The sequence below is a fragment of the Geotrypetes seraphini genome, chromosome 9, assembly GCF_902459505.1.
Source record: "Geotrypetes seraphini chromosome 9, aGeoSer1.1, whole genome shotgun sequence".
NCBI classification, from domain to species: domain Eukaryota; kingdom Metazoa; phylum Chordata; class Amphibia; order Gymnophiona; family Dermophiidae; genus Geotrypetes; species Geotrypetes seraphini.
The window spans coordinates 130,736,637-130,759,774 of record NC_047092.1 but is presented as its reverse complement, the minus strand read 5'-3'; the positions used below and the strand labels follow the sequence as shown (position 1 = coordinate 130,759,774).

The following is a 23,138-nucleotide window of genomic DNA, read 5'->3' as shown; positions in this document are numbered from 1 at the left end:
TCTGAATTTATATCTGCTGTCTATATTTTACAATATGGTCCCCTTTTACTAAACCACAATAGTGGTTTTTAGCGCAGGGAGCCTATGAGCGTCGAGAGCAGCGCTGGGCATTCAGCGCAGCTCCCTGCACTAAAAACTGCTATTGTGGTTTAGTAAAAAGGGAGGGGGTGGGTATTTGTCTATTTTTGTATGGTTGTTACTGAGGTGACAGTGCATAGAGTCATCTGCTTTGACCTCTTTGAAAAAATCCCGGAATAGGAATGATAATTAACAATTCTATGCATACAATGTGCGTTGTGTTTTTTTTAAATTTTATTGTTGGTAGATCATTTTGACTTGGTCATTTTAAAAGTAGCTCGCAAGCCCAAAAAGTGTGGGCACCCCTGGTCTAAACAAATCCCAAAGCTTTAAATGGTTGCAGCTGAAGCAGGCTATTCAGGAGGGGTTCCCTGAATGGAAAATTCTTAATAGTCAGTATAGTCTGGAATTCTTGTGCTTTCAAGTGGATTTTTTGGGACACCAAGCCGCACAGTGGTATAAATTAATATTTGGATATATGAATAAAAAAACAAAGACTGGTCTTAGAGACATTTGGAGCATTGAGATTAAGCATCAAATTTCTGCATCTCAATGGCCACGTATTTGGTCTTGGAGAATGAGATGTACAGTGTCTACATCTATGAGACAAACTTGGCTCTTTTTATTACATAGAGCATTTTGGACCCCAGTTAGGTTACAAAAGTTAGATAGCTCTAAGTCTAATAGATGTTGGCACTGTAATCTGAAAGCAGGGACTCTTGATCATTTAATATTTTTCTGCCCCTGCATCATGGCCTTTTGGAATTCAATTTGGTCTCAAATTAATTGTTTATTAGAAAATCATGTAGCTCTATCGTATGACACAATTTTATTTGGAACATCTATGAGAATAAAAAGTCAAATTTCAGCAAATAATAACAAACTTTTATTAATAATGACAGGAGTTGCCATTCAGCATATCACCAGCAATTGGAAGGATTACCGTATTTTCACTCATATACCGCGCACCCGTGTAAAATGCACACACAGGTATAGCGCGCGGGAAACTCTAATTTATGTATAGAAATTTTTATATACCGCACACACCCATATACCGCTCATGCCGCCCTGACTCTCCCGTCGCCGCCTGACTCTCCTTTCGCCCGCCCCGACTCTCCTTTCGCCCGCCCCGACTCTCCTCTGGCCGCCCCGACTCTCCTTTCGCCCGCCCCAACTCTCCTCTGGCCGCCCCGACTCTCCTTTCGCCCGCCCCAACTCTCCTCTGGCCGCCCCGACTCTCCTTTCGCCCGCCCCGCCTCTCCTCTCCCCCTTGAAGTCCTGTCCCCACCCTGAAAGCCTGATGCCCCCCCTACGTGCGATTCACCCCCCCGAAGGACCACTTGCACTTGCACCCGCACCCCCACCCTGAAGGACTGCTCGCACCCCCACAGCTTCCCCACCCCCCCATCATGGAGAAGCTGCCTACCATTGTCCTGCTGCTTCCTCTGCCGGCGGTCCCGCCCCTTCTCTGAGCCCTGCGTCTGCGCTGCTTCCTCTTCCGGCGGTCCCGCCCTTTCTCTGACATCAGAGAAAGGGCGGGACTGCCGGAAGAGGAAGCAGCGCAGACGCAGGGCTCAGAGAAAGGGCGGGACCACCGGCAGAGGAAGCAGCAGGACAACGGTAGGCAGCTTCTCCATGATGGGGGGAGGGGAGGCTGTGGGGTGCAAGCGGTCCTTCGGGGTGGGGGTGCGGGTGCGAGTGCGAGCGCTCCTTTGGGGTGGGGGTGCGAGCGGTCCTGCGGGGTGAATCGGACGTCGGGGGGGAACTATGTAAAAAAAAATGTGTACAACGCGCATGGTTATACTCGGTTTGTAAAATCGTGTATAACGCACGCGTTATATGCGTGAAAATATGGTACACCAGACTTAATTACACCTTCTGGTGGAATTCATTGTGCCATATATATCAAATGGAAAGAATAATTGCCATACAAAAAGGAAACTATAATAATTTTAAAAAGATTTGGGGACAGCATATTGTGATGATTAGACACCTTTTTTTGCACAAATAGTATGTTATAAGAATGGAAAGGGGGGTATATTGTTATTGTACTGGCTTTTCAGTATCTTTGAATATAATATATGTATAATATGCTTGAATTATATTATTGGTGGAAGGAGAGGGTGGGGGAGGGACTTAAATTTATGTATTTACAATGATAATAGAAAAGATTTTCAAGTGATTTGTATGAACCAATTGTTGTATTATTGTTCACTTGTTGTGAGATAAAAATGAGTAAAGATTTGGAAAAAAAAGAAAAGATTTTCAAGTGATCTATTTGATTCAATTGACATAATATTGTACACTTGTTGTAAGATGTAAAAATGAATAAAGAATTGGAAAAAAAAAAGAAACTGCTTTTTTTTAAAGCAAAAGTTTTGTTGTACAATCTGCTGGGGGTAAAGGCTTGCCTCTGGGAAAGTTTGAGACTGTGGGTTCAGCTGTGGTGGTTGAGAACTTATTGGGACTCACAAAAGGGGAAAGTTTATGCCTTTAAACTTTCAGGGAGTTTAACCTTTTTTCTGGATGTGGTTTTTTTTCTATCTCAAAATGGCTGCCGCTGTAGGCAGAAGCACTGCTGGAGTTAAGCAGACTTAAGAACTCTGTTTGCCTGAAAAGAGTATTTTCTTTATTGTACTAAGGAGACACCGAGATTGGGGACTGGATTTGCCCTACATCATTGAGGTGGGATTTGAGGGTCTGCATTTTGTTGCTACAAAGTGCCTATTTTGGCAGATCCACCAATCTCTCTTCTTTTAGCATTGAGAGGTTGGAGATTTCTTAATGCTTGGATTGAAACACTTTTTGGATAAAGAACTGAGTGATAGTATTTTCCTGTTTCCTTGTTTTTTGTTTTTATTTGTACACAAGTATACAGTTTGCTTTGATTCTCAACCAAGCCTGAATGAGAAATAAATTCTATTTTGGAAAGCTTACCTGTTTTGCCATTCTGACTATTATATTTTATGATAAGCCCACCAGGACAGGATATTCCTCCCATTTGGGGAAGCATGCCAGGGCCTATATTGTTGCCGTGTGCCGGTCCCTACCATAGTCCAAGGGATGGCCATGCTACAATACCCAGGAAATGATGAGCTTTCAGACATGGATATCCTTTTCTGTGCTAGATGTCTCATGCAAAATGGGTCTTATAATTTACTTTGGCAACTCAGCTAAAGTTGACATGCCAATAAAGTTATCAGCATCCGAATCTGAGCTGAATGCTGTGCATTATGTTACAGAAATGGCATTCCGCACAGAGTCTTCAGCAGAACACAGAAAGTAAGAACAGTGCAAAAATTGAGTCTGGAGGAAACCAATGCAATCAGAGTTCTAATTCCACTATGCTTATGACTTCTGTGTATTCCAGAGATGGAAAGAAGTCAGTGCTAAAAAGCTCACCATTGCAACTTGAGGCTGAACTCCCTACTGTAAACTCAGTAACTAAGTACTACTAAACCCATCAGTAAAGGTTTTCTGTACTAGGAAGCCAAATATTAGAAACATGGAGCTTCACAGCAAGGGCAAACTTAGAAACTATCTCCTGGCTATGTCTTAACTGCTAAATACACATAAGGTGCTTTGAAACTGCTCTGATGCTTATTGGAATTCTATGAACATCGGAGCATTTAGTGCCCTGGGCCACAGTAGAAACCTCTACTGCGGCTTAGTAAAAGAGGGCCTAAACTTCTAATCAATAGTACTTACATATAAAATTATTGAAACACCTTATAAAAAAAACAAGTCTTCAACTTCTTAAAAGTATGATATACTCTTTCAATTGTAATATCTGCCCTATAGGACACCAATTTACCTGTAGTCCCTTCGGCATTTTGTTGAATTATTTGATTAAATAGTCACTTAATCACTTACCTGCCAAGATGAAGCTTAACCCGCCTACCAGTGCTATCATTCCCTTCTTCCTTTCATCATTGCTTCCTACTTTGATGCACTTTAACCCAACCAATGATATGACAGTAGCCAGAAGACCCAGAATGATAGAGATGATCATCAGAGCCCGGCAGGCTTGGATGTAAGCTGCATTTGAAGATAGAAAGTTACAGGTCAATATTTTTATTATGTTTTATGTTTATTAAAATCTTAATATACTGTCTGGCCTAGTGAATAGATCACAGTGGCTTACATTCTAAAAAAAGCTGGAAAACTATAATGATAAAAGGAAAGAAAAAGCAGTTATCCATGATCAAAGAAAAAATGCGCTTGTATGTATGTCCAGTGGCATTGTTCCTTAAGCTGTGCAAAATAAAAAGTGTTTTTTTTACATTTTTTTAAAGTCACTCTATGAAGACACACTACAAATTACAGGGGGCAGATTATTCCACAGTTTGGAGGCCAAGATAAAAAAAATCAGAGTGCCAGGTAGAATTGTAGTGGACTTGTTTGAGATTTGGCAGTGCCAACCAATGTGCATCAAGAGATCTTAATGCATATGTGAAGGTATAAGGCATTGTCAGCATGGATAGATACGGTGGTGCAGCCACATAATATATTTTGTAGATAAGACAAAATAATTTTTATAAGATATATGTATTGAATGTCCATATCAAACTGTCCACTGTAACTTCCTGGATTACTGACCCAACCTCTTGTAATCTAATCTGACCTAACGTTGGGCACACCTGGCTAATTTGTAAATGGTCATGGCTAACTGATGGCAGTTAGGGCACAAATGCAGGTATTCTATAACATTGTAAAGGTGAAATAGAAAACCTGATTAACATATCATATATGGAAAGAAACTGGGAGCCAGGGTAGATGTACAAGTAGTGGGGTTATATTGAATTTGCAAACCTTTAAAATGATCTAGTTGTTAAGATCTGCAAGATCTGGAGCCTTTTAATCTGAGATAATGGTAAACCTGCATATATAGAGTTACAGTAATCCAATCTTGAAAAAAGGAAGGCATGAGTAAGGGTACACAGTAATAGAAAATCAAGATTTTAATGCAGTGAAGAGATGTAAAATTTATTTTCAAGATCTCTGAAACCTGATTTCTAAAAAATGGAGACGAGTCAATCATAACACCTGGTAATGAAATGACAGTAAAGGAATTATTTGAAGATCAGCTAGTTAAAGCGGAAATGGAGAAGATGACCAAGGTCTGGAAATCCAACATGCTACAGTTTTGTCAGGGTTGATTACTAATTTGTGTTCCAGCATCCAATGTGCTGGCGTAATATTAAGTTCCAGACAGAGTTTTACTTGGAAAGCTTTTGGTCTTGCAATGCTAAGAAGTTACAAAAGTAAATTCCTTTTACTTCTAAGTTGTGTGGATAAATCCTATCCACAGGATTCTGTATAGCTCACCCAAAGTTAGGTGTGGATCACAGATCTGCTTGTAAAGTGGTTATCTAATTAGGTGATAGCAATCAATAACTGGCATTAACAAGTACTTAATTGGCATTGGCTAGGGGTTATATATGGATCTGCCTTATGGTCTATTCTATAACACGCAATCTTAAATTTCATAGTGTAGAACTCCAAAGGAGGTGTAGTCATGAGAAGGGCATGAATGGATCAGAGGTGGTCCCAGAAATTGGGTACAATGTTATAGAATACCTGCATTTGTGCCCTAACTGCCATCAGTTAGCCATGACCATTTACAAATTAGCCAGGTGTGCCCAACGTTAGGTGCAAAGTCCTAAATTTTATAAATGGTGCTAAAAACTGCATGTGCAAATTTCAACATGCACCCAATTTGCGTGCACAGCAAAGAAGCAAAGAGCCAATTAGCAGTGCTAATTGGCTTCTTAACAAGCAATTATCAGCGTTACTTGATTTTAATTAAAATCCATGTATGTAAATTTAGGCATAGAATCCACACTTAAAATTTACACACTGCCATAAAAAGGGTTCAGAAATGGGAGGATCATAGTAGATGGGGGGCATTCCTCAAAGTTATATGTGTAATTATAAAATAAGGGGCATCTGCACTTAACTTTAGGTGAAAATTTTTATACCATGCTTCTGTTGGTGCAAAGGGATGTACCTAAATTTAGGCGTGGGTCCCAGGTGTAAGCGTTATTCCATAAACTGTGTCTAATTTTAAGCAGAATACCACTCAGCATTTTTTTTTTAATGCTGAATTTTTTAGGCATCATGTATTTCCCTGCCCTGCCTGTACCTCGCCTCGTGGCACAGGGCTACATCCAGATCTTTGGGGTGGGGGGTAGGGAGGGTCACCCGCACAACACCAGGGCTCGCAACAAGATAAATTTGTCTTTATTTGCTTCTACAATAATGGTGGTTACAGTCACTCGCAGACTCACAGATCACACTTGAGCTTGGGAGTAGGCCGGGACCAGAAAATCCGGTAAGAACAGTCTTTGAACTATTTACACTCACTCAGTGAAAGGCAGATACTCCAGTTCCATTAAAAGATTTTCCCCTATCACTTCATTTCCATTTTAGAGTCCTTTTTTTAAAAAAAAAAATAATTCTTTATTGATTTTTAAAGCTTCAACAGTTCAATACAACAAATTCAACATATAATGATACAATAAAAGCACATTTAACTTTCATATGTTCATAATCAACTATTTTCCCCCACCCACCTATCCAATAATCATTCAATAAAACACAAAAACATATATTACCATAAAAACCTTACCCTATTGTAAGTAATGATATCTTCCCACCCATCCCAAGTATGAATAGAGTCCTTTATCTACAGATTATTCAGTAAATTTGGTTCTATCAGTAGATTTCCCCCTGTCACTTCCAATTCCCTTTAATCTTCTCTATTTACAGTTTTACTCTGAGAGCCTCCCTCGGTCTCGAGCTTTGGTGGGAGAAAGGAACAACCCAAAAAAGACAGGCTCATACGTCTTCCTTCCCTTTTATAACCTCCCCCTCCCTCCTAGGAACCAAGGATCTCCAGCTCCTCCCACAAAGCTTGTCTAGCCACAGTAATAAAAATTCAGTGACCACCTGGAAAATCTTCCACCACTGCTTTTACAGCAGAGGCATTTTTCAGGGGGGTCACATATAGAATTCAGCCCAAAATGTGCACTGATCTATAAGGTATTGACGGAATAGAAATCATTAATGTTTTATTTATTTTTATTTTATTTATTTATTTTTCTATACCCTTCTCCCAGGGGAGCTCAGAACGGTTTACATGAATTTATTCAGGTACTCAAGCATTTTTCCCTATCTGTCCCGGAGGGCTCACAATCTATCTAATGTACCTGGGGCAATGGGGGGGGGGGGGAATAAGTGACTTGCCCAGGGTCACAAGGAGCAGCGTGGGTTTGAACCCACAATTTCAGGGCGCTGAGGCTGTAGCTCTATCCACTGCGCCACACTCGTAATGTAATTATTCTGTAAAGGTTGCTCCATGTAGAGCACTCTTTGCCAAAGTTTTTTTCATTACCTATTATTAAACACCATTTACAGAATCTAACCCTATATGCAGTGAAATATCTATTGAGCATTTGGTTAAAAGATATTAAGTTAACACCTAATGTGACTCTTTTGGTTTGACTTGTGGAAGGTGCTTTAGCCTATTTTACAGAGACACAAATTATTTTGGGGCTCATTTTCAGTGCACCGACATACGCATAGTGCCATAGGTTTCTATGGTACCTTGAGTGTCTAAGTGCTTTGAAAATGAATCTCTAAGTGTCTTTATAAAATGCTAGCACACATTTTGCACAAATCATGCCTACATTGAAGCCTCAGACACTACGCTTGCTAGGAAGGAAGTGTAAATGTTAGCATGTAAATTGTACAACATACATGTGTAAATTCCTTCTATATTCATGCTCCACCCAAAGTCTTCTACCTGCTCTAATGTTGCTTACAAGTACGTGCTTAATTTATAAAAATACTCTTTCACACAAAAAATAGTGTTTTGTGTGCAAAAATGGTTTATAAATTCACCTCTTAAAGGCCATTCTTTTATGTTACTGGCTGCTCTAAAAGCCGTTGACACAATGCCCATTTGATTGCTGTAAATGGGCTGTTATTGAGAAAGACACGGGGGAAGCCACTGCTTGTCCTTTATCGGTAGTATGGAATATTGCCACTCCTTGGGTTTTGGCCAGGTACTAGTGACCTGGATTGGCCACCGTGAGAACGGGCTACTGGGCTTGATGGACCATTGGTCTGACCCAGTAAAGATATTCTTATGTTCTTTAAAGGCATTTATGGTGTATGCTTCCTTCAAGCTACTCTAAAATAGGGTTACCATATTTTGCTAAGTAAAATCCCAGATGCATGACCCCATCCTGTTCCACCCAGGCCTGCCTTGTTTTACCTCCAGCTCTGCCCCATTCCACCACTAGCCCCACACACCAAAGCCTCATCTCTTCATTCCCGACCTCTGGGCCATGTCCAGAATGCCTCTGAGCAAGCACAGTCGAGTGTGATGTCATCTACACATGCTCAGAGGCCCTCCAGAAGCAGCTGGAGCTTGGAACTTTCCAAAACCCAGACAAACTGCTGGGTTTTGGAAAGCCCGTCCAGGCACTTGGACAGTCCTCTAAATAGAGGACATGTCCATGTTTTCCTGGACGTTTGGTAACCCTACTCTAATACTTACTCAAATAAAAATGTTCACAGTCTTCAACCAAATCCAAAATCACAGGCCAGTGTCTTTCACCTGTAAATTGCAATATAAATAACTAAACTTCAGGTGGAATGCTGTATACAAGTATCTGCTCCACTAGGCCTAAACTATTGCCTACTTCTTTGCCTTCTACTTTTCCCTTTACTTCAAATACATGTGCTCTGAAAATGATGTACATATTTTTAATTACTGGGTGTTATATAATTTTCAGCTCAAAACATTTACTCAAATTGCTCCCAACTTTGTATTCTTTCAGGAGCTCCAAAGAGAAACCAATATCATTTAATGCTGCCTTGATTCATTTGCAAAGCAATACTACATTTAAATAATTCTGGATTTATACCCTGGAATAATCTCACTCTTTGGCCTTCAATCTCACTTCTTCACATAGTAAATCTCACTCTTTGGGATTGCTCACCCTTGGCATCTCTGAAAATGAGTGTTTAGGGGTGGAAGTAGGTGCTTATAAAAATGTACACATGATATGCCCATACATGCATACAGGTTGTAGACATGTAAGGGTTAACCTATGGCTTCAGAAAAAGGAGGATGGATTGAGACATCCAGGTTTTACTTCCATTAAAAGCAATGGAAGGAGATCAAATTGAGAAATCTGGGTTTTACTTCCATTGAAAGCAATGGAAGTATAACTCAGATGTCTCGATCCATCCTCCTTTTTCTAGAGCCATGTGGTCAACCTACATGCAACTTTATCTGAACTGAGTGGAGGGGCTGCCAGGAGAGGGGTTTGCAGGTAGGTTCATACTTCTGAAAATGAGCATGTTTGCATGTAAATTAACTTGGGAAATTTCTGTGTGGAAAAAAGCAGGTATAAATATATGTACATACATTCTAGTTTTCAAAAACAGAAATACACACATAAACAGGGCCAATCTACTGTTGCATGAGTGAAAAGTCAGTTAATATGTAAAATAATGGTAACCCCTAAAAAAAATACACAGAAAACATGCTTTATGCATAAAGAACAGGCATAGGGTTTTGGCAAAAGTGGTGATGCAGGTTCAAAAATTGCTGCACCTACTGGAAAAGCACGGTCTCGGTTTGAGAAAACATGACTTCCTTACAGCTTGTGAAGACAGAAAACAGGAAGAGAACTTAATAGCAATGCAGTGACATCACCAAGGGGGTCTGTCGGATATGCCAGATGGTTGGATGGTCGGGTAATTGAAACTGTACTGTATTTCTTTTTGAAAATCCAAAGCATTTGCTTTATATAATTACACTACCATTTTGACTCACATCAAGTGTGATTTTTCATTCCTTTTTTATCTTGCTAATTAGACAAAAGTTTTTTATGCCGATAGTGTTCGGGTAGGTAGAACTCAACTTACTTTGGCTCACCTGTGACCTGAGGCTTTTATTTTCATCTTTGTAGGTGCTCGGTGGGATGTTGTAATTTGTATGAATGAAGAGGAGCTGTGTTTGTTTTCTTATTAGTATTTCACCTCCACACCTCATTTTTTGGGATTTATATATTTACCCTGCATATGTCCAGGCTGACAACAAAGAAATGAATATGCAATAATCTTCACATTTAAGATGTCAAAATTTAGCATTCTCAGTGCTAGTCACTCGTTGAAACTTTTACTAATTAAAAGCTGCCTCTTGAATTTAGAATGGCTGTTCAGCACAGTCCAGAGAAAAATGAATGGGTCAAAATGTACTTTTTTTTTTACTTTCCTTTCTGCAGGAGGAGCACACAGGCAGTAAATGGCTTTGAATCAGCCTCTCCACAGACTAACAGCTGTGAAAAAGAAAACATTAAAATTAAACATTTTTTCCATCTTAAATATTTGCAGGCAGTTCTTGGAGCACTTCACACCATCATTTTACAATTTTCTTAGCTTTTACTGACATCTAGTGCTTAGTCTGGAATTTGCAAGCAATCCTACAGTATCTTCATAGTCCTCTCAGTTTACAATTCTCCTTTGTGTTTACAGAATATGCAATCCTTCTGTCTTTATCAGAATAAGGATGGTACATGAACTGTAAGCCTAGACATCCAATTCTCATAATCATTTACATAGATTCCACACAGATGTTCTCAAATTGACAGCAAACATTAATGATGGAATCATTACTAATGTTTCCTATTTTTTTTCCCCTATAGAATGTGAAAGTGTGCCCTACAGTTGGGCACATCATTTTTGTAAGTGGGGTATAAGTATTTCTTCTGAGTCATTTCTACCATAATACCACACTTAAGGGTTCTTTTATCAAGCCGCACTAGCGGGGTTAGCGCGTCAGACATTTCATCATGCGCTAACCCCCGCAGCCGGCTAAAAAACTAGCGCCTGCTCAATGCACGCATCAGCAGCTAGCGCGGCAGGTGGTTTAACGTGCGGTATTATGCGCGTTAAATCCCTGTCCCACCCCTACCCCTTACTGTTTCTCTGCCACCAAGGACCTGACTTGTATCTCTCACTTTCAACCTCTCCATTTTTCTCTTTGCTTCCTTTTCTTCTTTTCATACAATCTCTCCTCCCTATACATTCTTACGTCTTTCATGTTTCATTTTGCCATGTACTCTATTTTTTTCTTTACTTCCCTACCATTTCTTTTGACTCACACTAATTCTCTTTTTCTTCCATTTTTCATGTCTTGCCACCATAACCCTTTAATTTCTGTCTTTCTTCCCCACCTCTCTCAAAGCATCCACCCACTTGACCCTCCACCCTAAATATCCACACTCTCATCTTCTTCTATAGAATGTCTTCCCTGCTTCTATTCTCTCCCCAGTATCATCTCTCCTGCTTCTTGTTCACTAACATTTGCCCCATCCTGTTCCCTCCTTCACCAGCCTGTACCTTCTGCTTACTACTCTTGCCTTTCTCCCAGCATCTTGTCTCATGACTATTCTTCCTTCACTAGCATTCTTTGCCTTTGAAACTTTTGCTATTACTTTCTTTAGTTTTTATTTAATCATTGTAAACTTTCTTTATTTTTTATCTAATTGTTGTAAACCGAGTCGAGCTTCCTTAGGTTGATGACTCGGTATATAAAGTTAAGCTTTAGTTTAGTTTCCCTGTGTCTTCCATTTTACCCCAGAATCTACCCTACAACTAATTCCTTCTTCCCCAGAATCTACCCTTGCTTACTTTCCCCTCCCCCTACTTTTTCATCCTTTCAGCAGCATACTGTTCCCTGACTCTTCCCCTTCACCTAGCATTTACTCTCTGCCTTCTTCCCTGCTTACAACATCATCTCCCAACCTCCTTACTACCTCCATCTATCATCTACTTCCTGCCTTTAGTGCACTCTCAATTCCTTAAGAAAATCTTCTTTAATACAGACGTAAAACAAAAGAAAATAAATTCACAGCTTGTTGCTTCTACAGAGTTGTGGGTCTCTTGCCAATTTACACCCTCTACCAGTGTAATTCCCTGCCTCAGGGACGGAGTGGGGTACATCAGCTGCTTACTGAGGACAATGCTGTGTATAAGGATTTTTAATGGGATAGTGCTCTCTATAAGCCACGTGGTTGCCAAAGCATAGAGAGCTGGCTACTGTTCAGACAGAGAAAGAGCAATAGAGAATGACAAAAAAAGATGCCAGTCAGTGTGTTAGAGTATTAGCAACTACTAGAAAACATCCTGCAGTACACAAAGGGAGCTGGAGGACCTCATTCTTAAAGGCACATTGAAATAACTTGCCACAAATGTGTGTGTATACTGTATGTTAAAAGCAATATTAAACACATTTTAATACAAATAACATGCTCCCATGAATATGGAAGCAGAAAACATACTGCTATAGAATATGCCTGATGCACATAAAAGTTACCAGTAGGTGCAGAGATTTAGGTCTGGTTTTCCTTGACCTAAATGGGTGTGCCTAAATATTGTGACATGCACTGGCAATTAGCTTGAATCTTTAAGGTGTGCTTACCTTTCATAGAATCACACTAAACACTATTCTAGTCAACGCCAGTTTTTGGGCACTATATATAGAACAAGTGTTTAAGCTCGTTACATTAACAGGTGCTAGAATAGATGTGTCTGTCTGTCTTTCTTTCTCTCTCTCTCTCTCTCTCTCTCCTTTTCCGCTGTCTGTCTTTCTTTCTGTCTCTCTCTCTCTCTCCTTGGCCGCTTTCTACACTCAGGCCCAACAATTGTCCCTTTCTATTCCCTCCCTCCTTCCTTCCTATGTCCTTAGTGCCCCCCAGTGCCTCCTTCCTATGTCCTTAGTGCCCCTTCCCATTTTCCTAGTGTCCCCAGTGCCTCCTTCCTATGTCCTTAGTGCCCCCAGTGCCTCCTTCCCATGTCCTTAGTGTCCCCAGTGCCCCTTCCCATGTCCTTAGTGCCCCCAGTGCTCCTTCCTATGCCCCCCTCACTGCCTTCCAGCCTTTGTCCCACTCCTCCCCCGAAGCTAGCCAGCCTACCTCCCTCCCTATCTGCCGCACTAAAGCCAGCCTGCCTGCCTCCCTCCAGCACTGAAGACGAAGCCTACCCCCATACCAGCCCCTGCTGCTGCTACTTACCGTCTAGCCTACCGCCGCTTCAAACACCCTCCCAGTCCGCCGCTGCCACCCGCCAAAACTAAACCAAAAGGAAAAGGGTTCGCCACACACAAACCGCTGAACGCGTCAAACATTGCCACAGAGCTATGGATCATGGAGGCAGGGATCACAGAGATAGAAGTGTGCATGCGCGCTTAGTGTTTTATTATTATTGATATGGCCCTGAGTTCACAACATGAATTACATGCCAAAAAATTATAAAATTATACCTAATTGGGAAAAATGCATAATTTGAATTAGAAAATAGCATGAACAAGAGAAGGTCAGGAGAGAAAGAGGAAAGCACCAGTGCTGGAGAGAGAGAGAATAGCAACAGTTCAGGAAGAAGAAGAGAAAAAGAAAAGCAGCAGCGATGTTTTTATTTTTCATCTTCACTTCTCTCTACCTTCCCTCACTTTTCTCATGAGGTGGCAGATAAGACATGAGGGTAAAAGCTCTCTTATGTCTAGGGTAAAAAGAGTCAGACGCGAAGGAGAGGATAAGATAACACTCAGACGTGTTTCCCTGCCTAGGGTAAAAAGAGAACATGAATGGGTTTTTCCAGATATCTGCTAACCCTAAGAGCAACGCCAATGTGTGCTACAATTAATACAAAACACTGCCATAAAAATTATAACGAACAAGAAGATATTTGATCATGTTACCCACTTGCTAAAGAGTGCACACTTTACCAATTCCTCATCGAATTACATATGAAATTGCTTTAATTTCCTTTAAAACCATGAACACCAAAGAACCTGCCTTCATTCATAAGTTCCTCATCCCTCATGATCCTTTGAGAACCTTAAGAGCATCTCAGCACCTTCTTCACGTCCTATCTTTAAAAATCATTGGTACCCTTAGGGCTTCTTCATTTGCAACTATAGCCCCTACAATTTGGAACTCTTACCTTCACATTTAAGGGCTGAGAAAAATTTAGATAAATCTAAGGGAAACCTTAAAGGTTTCCTGTTTAAAGATGCATATGAATGCTAAATGATCTCTGGGTCCACCCTTGACAATTTGTGTATTAATCACATTCAATATTGATATGATTTCTCCTATTGCCCTCTTGTTTTTAACCTTAATAGTAATCTTTTCTTTTTAAAATTGTATTTCTGCCTACTATCCTTTTGTTTTCATGTAAGTTACATCTTCTCTTTAACAAGTATGTTAATTGTTCCCTATTTTAATTTTTAATTGTTAAACGCTTAGAATTTATAATTAGGATTTCACCAAATTTTAATAAACTTGAACTTGAACTTGAACCTTGCACTTCTGGTTTTGTCTTGATATGCATACAAGAGCAAAATTCTTGTGTGCGTGTGTTAGGCACACTCCTCCCTTTGCTTTTGGTTTGTTAGTGCATATTATTTGCATATCATTTCTTTTGAACATTAGCCATTTTTCTGTGCTGTTGTGCTATGGGGTTTTGTGTTGTGAGCTTTAGTGCCCAGCTTTGAACTTTGCTGTTGTTGTCTGTCCCTCTCTACCCCCGCCAGCATGAATTGACTGAAGAACAGCTCCTATCCCATTAACTCAGGCAGATTGGTTCCTGCTCAGTTATTCAATGTAAATTATTATTATTAAGATATTGTATACTAGTTTTTTAGCCCGTTACATTAACGGGCTAGAATAGATGTGTAGACTTAGGCATTTCTTTCTTTCTTTCTGTCTCTCTACCTGCCCCCTTTCTTTCTTTCTGTCTCTTTCCCTGGCCCCCTGTCTGTCTTTCTTTCTGTCACTCTCCCTTCCCCCTGTCTGTGCTTCTTTCTTTCTGTCTCTCTCCCCCTGTCTGTCTTTCTTTCTTTTTCTCTCCCTGCCCCCTTTCTTTCTGTCTCTCTGCCTGTCTGTCTTTCTTGCTGATTCTAACGGGTGCTAGAATATATGTGTGTGTGTCTGTATTTATTTCTTTCTCTCTCTGTGCTTAGCCTGTTTCAGTATTTCTGTATTGTTTTCACATCTGCAGGAGGAGGAGGAGGCCAGGGCGCGCGGGATGGCGGGGAGTCCGGGGTTGGGCGGAGCTAGGCAGAGCCGGGGTCGGGCATGGACCTTGCGCCGCCCGGGCCGGCTCCTCGTCACGAGGCCATTCGCCTCCCGGCGATAGGCACTGCGTCAATATCAGCACACTGCTTTTGCCGTGAATCAAAACCGGTGCTAGCGCCGCAGGCAAATGAATGACTCGGTCGGCTCCTCCTCCCCGCGCATGACCACCTCTCCCAGGGCCGTCATGGCGCCCCGCAAGGTCTTCGTCCCTCTAACGGCCTCGCCTCCCACCCCCGGACAGCCACAGCACCCGCCCACCTGCCAGTCTCGCGGTCCCTGACGGGGCTTCTGAGCGCCATCGCCCCAGCCAATCGGCGGCCGCCTTGGTCTCGGCCGGTCCACGGCGCTAAGCAGGTACAGCCAATGCCGCTGTCACGCCAACCCGCTGCCCAGCCAGCCAATGGACATCATCCTTGTGGCTGGCGTTGTGAAGGGGCAGCGTGGTGCGGCCTGCTCTGAGGGGAGGGGGGGGAAGTCCGTTGTCTTTTCCGCCTCCAGTTTCGCTCTGTTCTTGTTTCTACCGCGCTACGGGCCCGGGACGCATCATAATGGTAAGTAGCAGGCTCGGGAAGGTGACGGCAGGACTCCGCATTTGCTCCCTCCGCCGCCTGTGGTGATGTAGTAAGCGCGCATGCACACTCTTGCTGGCACATCCCGACAGATCAGATCTCAGGGAACATGTGGTGAGAGTGCGCATGCGCGCTTAGCATTTTATTATTATAGATATAGCTCACCAGTTACAGTAATTAAAACTAATGAAGCAGTATGCATAAAAATCAACTATCTCCCTCTCCTAATACCCCCTAACATACCACTTATATCGTAATACTACAATAATCCTAAAACTTGTCATCTTCTGGTTAGCGTTGGGGTAGTGTAGGGGTAGAATCTGGACCAAGCTGAGAATAATCCATTTAGTTTTCAGTCCATTAACTAACTACTTAGATAAAGTTAGGTTAGCAAAAAGGCTGTTCTGAGTTTGTCCAGGCAGTCATCAGGCTACTGGTCTGAATATTGCCAGTTCTTGAGTATTCTGTGCTGGTACCTGGCAACAGCTTGGTGCTGAATATTTGGGTGCCCACAACAATAAGCATTTAAAATAAGGTTGACCATTGCAAGCTGAATATCACTCAGACTATTTTCTTATACATAGGGTGCATCAGTTCACACTTTCATCACAATGATTTATTTGTGGGAAGAACTCCTGATGATTAAACTTTATATCATAACTATAATTGTTCAGGATCCATGTTCATGTTATGCTTTGGTTTTCATATCACTAAGCTTCACCTGAGCAGTGTCCAAAGAACTGTAGCTGAATGTAAAAATAGCGTAGCTATTAAAAGCAGCAGTTACACCATTTGGTTTAAATAAAAAAAAGTAGAATGGTCTACTTTACAATAGAAAGGAAGAAAGCCATTTTCTCATTGATTGATGAAAATTAGTTGCCCAATAGAAACATAGAGTATGACCGCAGAAAAGGGCCGACGGCCCAATAAGTCTGCCCACTCAGATAACCCACCCCCCTAAGCACTTCCTCGAAGTGAACCCACATGTTTATCCCATTTATTCTTAAAAGCAAGCACGTTGTTGGCCTCTACTACCTGAAGTGGAAGATCATTCCAACGATCAACCACCCTTTCGGTGAAGAAATGCTTTCTAATGTCCCCATGAAATCTCCCACCCCTGAATTTTAGCGGATGCCCTCTTGTCGCTGTAGGTCCTGTAAGGAAAAAGATGTCTCTTTCCATCACCATACGGCCAGTAACATATTTGAACGTCTCTATCATGTCTCCCTTCTCTCTGCGTTCCTCGAGAGAGTATAGCTGAAACCTACCTAGACATTCTTCATATGGGAGATCTTTGAGTCCTGAGACCATCCTAGTGGCCAATCTCTGAACCGACTCTATTCTCAGCACATCCTTTTGATAATGTGGCCTCCAAAATTGAACACAGTATTCCAGATGTAGTCTCACCATGGACCTGTAAAGCGGCATTACCACTTCGGGCTTTCAATTAGGGACATCATTATAAGAAGTCTGGGGTGCTATGTCTTCAGTAGATTACTGTGAAAGAGGACAAGAGAAGGCCTAAAAGTGAGTCATGGAAATGTTACAATGAATAAAAGATTAAAGATTGTGGCGAAACTGGGATCCCAGTTGGGAAATGGGAAATCATGATGGGGTGCTCAGTTAGGAATGTATTAGAATAATTGGGTTTCACCCTGAAAATCATCACAGAAGATAAGAGTTTCAGTATGGAACAGAAAAAGAGAAGATAAGTACAAACAGAAGGAATTAAAATTTTAACATTATCTTTTGAATGCGATGATTAAGAAAGAGTGTTTGCCACATTGGTGTGAAAAATGACTACTTGCTGATGAGATAGCAGCTTTTTCTGAGCACTAAAACATAAAATATAAAAATAAACAATAACCAGTGATAAAAAAGGGATTTGAGGATATTAGAGATATGACTGAGGGAAGCCAGATTTCAGATCCTTGTGATGTTGGGGATCCATTGTCTCTGGTACAAACTTGTGAGTTCTTGGTATGCCTACTGTACCTGTCTTGACATTCAAAAAAGTTTTATTATTAACATACTCTCTCTTTTACAAAGGCCAATAGTACAGGTCGCTGCAGTAGCTGCCCCAAAGCCTTTAGGTATTTAAAGCGCTTTCGGGGCTTTTGGTAAACATTTCATCAAGTTTGATATTCACAGTAAAGGTGGGTGGGGTTAATTTTTTTTTTTAGATTTTCACTTTCTATTCTCTGGGGAATCTTTCTGTTTTCTGAGCCACTTCTGGATAGGCTTAAGTCCAAGTAAAGGGGTAGACCCAGTCAGAGAAAAGTAAAAAACCGTTGAGCAACAAAAAGCAGTAAACAGTTTTGAGAATCTTCTAGCTGAATTTTGCTGATATGATAGAATAGCATGGTGCAAATTAATGCATCACCCATGACAGTCAAGCACAACTTTAACTCCCTTGTGGGTTCCTTGAAAAAATTCCATGAAATGTGGTCCACGTCGGGACCTGTGAGACTCTATAAGTTAAGTTACAAAATGATTTTTTGAAGTTTTTTACAATGTTATGATATTTATACATTGAAAAATCCAGTTTGACATAAATTATTATAAAATATTCCATACACAGTGATTGGGTGGTGGGTTTGGCTATAGGGGTTTCGGTCCTTGGCTGAAATACACAATTCTGAGTGTATGAGAATTTAATGTTAAATTAACGTTAATAGAAATTCAATTGGAGATCTTATGTTGGTTAGGTTCAAGTAAATAATAATAATAATAACAGTTTATATACCGCAGGACCTTGAAGTTCTATGCGGTTTACAATGATTATAAGATATTACAGATCGAGTGGAATAAACAAAGTTCAGAGTTGGTGAATAACAGTTCTAAAGATTATTTGTTGAGACTAAGATTGTATAGATCAGTTACCTAAGTACTTCAGGAACAGATGTGTTTTTAGGCGTTTCCTGAATTCCCTATAAGTAATAGGCACGAGCAGTTGTTCCAGGTCTTTACCCCATAATGCTGCTTGATGTGTGAGAAGATGTTGGTGATGACTTTTAAATTTACAACCTCTAACCGGTGGAGAAACAAAATTCGGATGTGAGGTTTTCCTGAATCTGTTGGTTGTGAAGGAGAAAAGGTCTGTTATATATTTAGGGGCTAAGCCGTTAAGTACCTTGAAGCAAAAACAACCAAACTTGAACTTCACACGTGCCTCCATTGGCAGCCAGTGCAGAAGTTGGTAGGAAGGTGTCACGTGATCAAACTTCTTCAGTCCACAATGTAACCTAACTGCTGCATTTTGTACCAGTTGCAATCGCCGCATGTTCTTCTGGGAGAGTGCCAAGTAGATGATATTACAATAATCGAGTTGACTCAGTATGAGGGATTGTACCAGAATTCTAAATGATGAGATATCGAAGTAAGCTCTGATGGACCGAAGCTTCCAGAGGGTGAGAAAGATTTTTCTAATCAGGGAGTCTACCTGGTCTTTCATGGTCAGGCTCTGGTCCAGTTTTACTCCCAATATCTTCATAGTGGGTTGAATGGGATAACTAAGGTTATTGATGCACAATGATGCTTTGGTGTCAAGTGGGCGTGGCGATGCTATAAAAATTTTTATTTTTTCTGAATTTAGCTTTAGTCTGAATTCGGTCATCCATCACTCCATCCAATTTAGTACTTCTGTTGCTTTGGGGGTGACTTTTGAGACAGAGGTAGTAAATGGGATAATTATCGTGAAGTGATCAGCGTAGCTAAATAGTTTTATCCCCAGCTGGGACAATTGCGCACCCAATGAGGCCATGTAAACATTGAAGAGCAGTGGGAATAATGGTGATCCCTGTGGCACGCCAGATGGATTGCTCCATGTATCAGAGAGATCGTAATTAAAACGGACTTGGTAGGTGCGTGAAATAAGGAAACCTCAAAACCAGTTTAATACCTCTCCTCTGATTCCAATTGCGTCTAAGCATTGTAATAGTTTCCCATGGTCCACCAAGTCGAAGGCAGAGCTCATGTCAAATTGCATGATTAGGGCGTTGAGGCCGTTACTAAACAAGTAGCGCATATTGTCCAGGATAGCCGCAATTACTGTCTCAATGCTAAACAGAGGCCTAAAACCAGATTGAGTTTCATGCAAGAGAGAGAACTGGTCAAGATATTCCATCAGTTGGGTGTGTACCATTCCTTCCATGATTTTTACAATAAATGGGATGGATGCTACTGATCTATAGTTGGTTACTGATGGTGATTGCATGTTGGAAACAGAAACCCGAGGTACAACTATACGATGGGAGGGATATTATTGAATGAGAGTAACCAAGAAAGGGACTTGGGGGTAATGGTGGACATGACAATGAAGCCAACGGCACAGTGCGCAGCGGCCGCTAAGAAAGCAAATAGAATGCTAGGCATAATCAAGAAGGGTATTACAACAAGGACAAAATAAGTTATCCTGCCATTGTATCGGGCGATGGTGCGCCCGCATCTGGAATACTGCGTCCAATATTGGTCTCCGTACCTTAGGAAGGATATGGCGTAACTCGAGAGGGTTCAGAGGAGAGCGACACGCTTAATAAAAGGGATGGAAAACCTCTCATACGCTGAGAGATTGGAGAAACTGGGTCTCTTTTCCCTGGAGAAGAGGAGACTTAGAGGGGATATGATAGAGACTTATAAGGTCATGAAGGGCATAGAGAGAGTAGAGAAGGACAGATTTTTCAAACTTTCGAAAAATAAAAGAACAAGAGGACACTTGAAAAAGTTGAAAGGGGACAGATTTAAAACGAATGCTAGGAAGTTCTTTACCCAACGAGTGGTGGACACCTGGAATGCGCTTCCAGAGGGCGTAATAGGGCAGAGTACAGTACAGGGGTTTAAGAAAGGATTGGACAATTTCCTGCTGGAAAAGGGGATAGAGGGGTATAAATAGAGGATTACTGCACAGGTCCTGGACCTGTTGGGCCGCCGCGTGAGCGGACTGCTGGGCATGATGGAACTCAGGTCTGACCCAGCATAGGCATTGCTTATGTCCTTATGTTCTTATGTGATTCTTTACGATTTTTTTGAATTGGGGTTATTATAATATGATCATTATTAGTGAGGAATTTTCCATTGTTTAGGTTATTGGTTAGGTAATTCAAAAGGGATAGTTTAAAGTCTAATGGAGCTACTTTCATAATTTCTGGGGGACATGAGTCCAGGACACAGTATGATTTAGAGTATTTGTTATATAACTTGATGCAGTTATTCCATTCTAAATTGTGGAAGGAACTCCAAATCATGTCTGATGGTATTTCATTTATTTGTATATCAGTTGATTGATGTTCGTATTCGGCAATTATCGAGTAGTTATTTCTTAGGTTTTTAGTTTTTGAATCGAAATGTTGTGCTAAATCATTTGCTGAGGGTAACTTGGTGTTATGCATGGATTGAGTGTAGCGTGTGGTGTCAAATAAATTCGTAACTATGTTGAACAGTTCTTTAGTATTAGTTCCGTTTGAGCTAGTGTTTGATGAGTTAATTATGGATGAGTAAAATGTTTTACATTTTTCTTTTATCTGTTGTTTGTAGAGTTTTATGTTGGATCTCCAGTTGTCCCGGTCTGACAGCTTTCCCGTTTTTTCCAGATTATTTCTAATCGTCTTACTGATTGCTTCATTGTTAGGAGTTCGATGTCAAACCATTTGTTGTATTTGTTTGAGCAGCTTTTGCTATTTCGTTTGGGGGCAATTTTATCTAAAATGGATGTGCTAATTTTCATCCAGTGATCATAGAAATCAACTCCTTCTTCTATCTTTGTTTGTAGATCATATTGTGACCAAGTAAAGGGGTAGCCTAATAGTTTTTGCAGCAACTTGAGGACCTGGGGAACAGGGTTCAGTTCCCACTGAAGCTATTTATGACTCTGAGCAAATTACTTAACCTACTCGAGACAAGAATGAGGACAGTGGTTAAAATCTCTAGAATAAACCAAAATGCTGCTATATATTCCAAATTTCCCTAACAGGTTAATTGTACTATACAATAATAACTCTTTAATTCAAAACATTTATTTTTTGGGGATAGAAAAAAGTCTCAGAAAGCTGGGTTGCTTCACATTATTTGTACTCCCCATTTTTCAGTCCTCCTTCTGTATCCCATTGATGCATGGGGAGGTGCCTAAGATCCATTAAAAAGTTTCCTACCCCGAACAGCTGAGTGACAAGGCTTCTTTTGGGACTTCCTCTGACTCTCAGCTACTCGGGCTTCCCTTTACCAGCTTTGCGCATGTGTGAGAATCACTCTCACACTGTGCTGTCTAACTCCTACTATACAGATACAGCTCACTGTATTAGATTTCAGGTCTTTGTGCTGAAAGCAAGGACTTCTCTAAGTTACACTGGCCACTGTAAGAGGTTCCTGTTCAGCTAACCCCTAATTCTGTAATCTTGAGGTCACCAGCCAGACTCTGAATAGATTGAACAGTTCTTTAATAAATGAAGAAAAACAACTTACAATCAGATGGTGGTTCAATGCAGTTCAAGCCTGTTACTCTATCAGCATATCAGGGTTATGCTGGGAGTGTCCACCTTGTGGAGATGACACCGTTCTCCAGACTTAGGAAATAACCTAAGCTGTGTTAGATTGTTAGAACTACAGGGATGAAAAAACCTGGTGAGAAAACACCACTCTCAGGCTCTCACCCAAGCATGTGCTCAGCAATATGGCTACTGTTCTCCCTAGACTGGAGAAGGAGGTGGGCCCATGCGCTGTGGAAAGCAAAGCCCTCTGGGAATCCAAGTCCTCAGAGCACCCATAACCCACACATCTAATACAAACATTAAACTAGTTCCTATGTAAGAAACTGAGCAAATGCCCATATAGCATGGAGGCTGAACACTCCCCATCTGGTATCACTAGATACCAGTATTACTATTTATTTAATAATACCAAACAGTCCTCTCAAAGTCCATAAGTCATTGAAGCTTGACTTGATGACTTCTGGCTTGTCTTGTCATCTCTAATGTGGATGATCTCTCTCTGGTCGAGATATCTCGCAGGAGCTGTAACGAGAGACTTACAACACAGATACACACAGCATAAAGAGAGAAAAAGAGAGAGGCTTTCAGTCTCTGGGATGAACAATGGTCCATGATGTCCTCGTCTCAGGTTCCTTCACGATGCAGGAAAATTACTTCTGTGACTGGTCGAATAAAAGTCTTCATTGTTCCTTGGTTCCCAGGCAGAGCCAAGTTGCTCTTGGTGAACTGAAGCTCTGCTTCTCTGATGGCACTTGGCTGATAATTGTCTGGTCTTGCATCAGCTGGTTGATGTGTTGAGGTTGCAATGTGGATCAGGCATGCTGTGGCCTTCTCCAAAGCATCCAAGAAGA

At 41.1% G+C, this 23,138-nt stretch overlaps 1 protein-coding gene across 1 annotated transcript in view; it reads right to left on the bottom strand.

Moving 5' to 3' along the window:
* Positions 1-23,138, bottom strand: part of LOC117366432 (claudin-15-like) — a 49,645-nt gene that overhangs the window by 16,673 nt on the left and 9,834 nt on the right. The window contains exon 2 of the mRNA XM_033957770.1: positions 3,952-4,116. Coding sequence (XP_033813661.1) covers positions 3,952-4,116 — 165 coding nt within the window. The remainder of the gene's footprint in view (positions 1-3,951; positions 4,117-23,138) is intronic.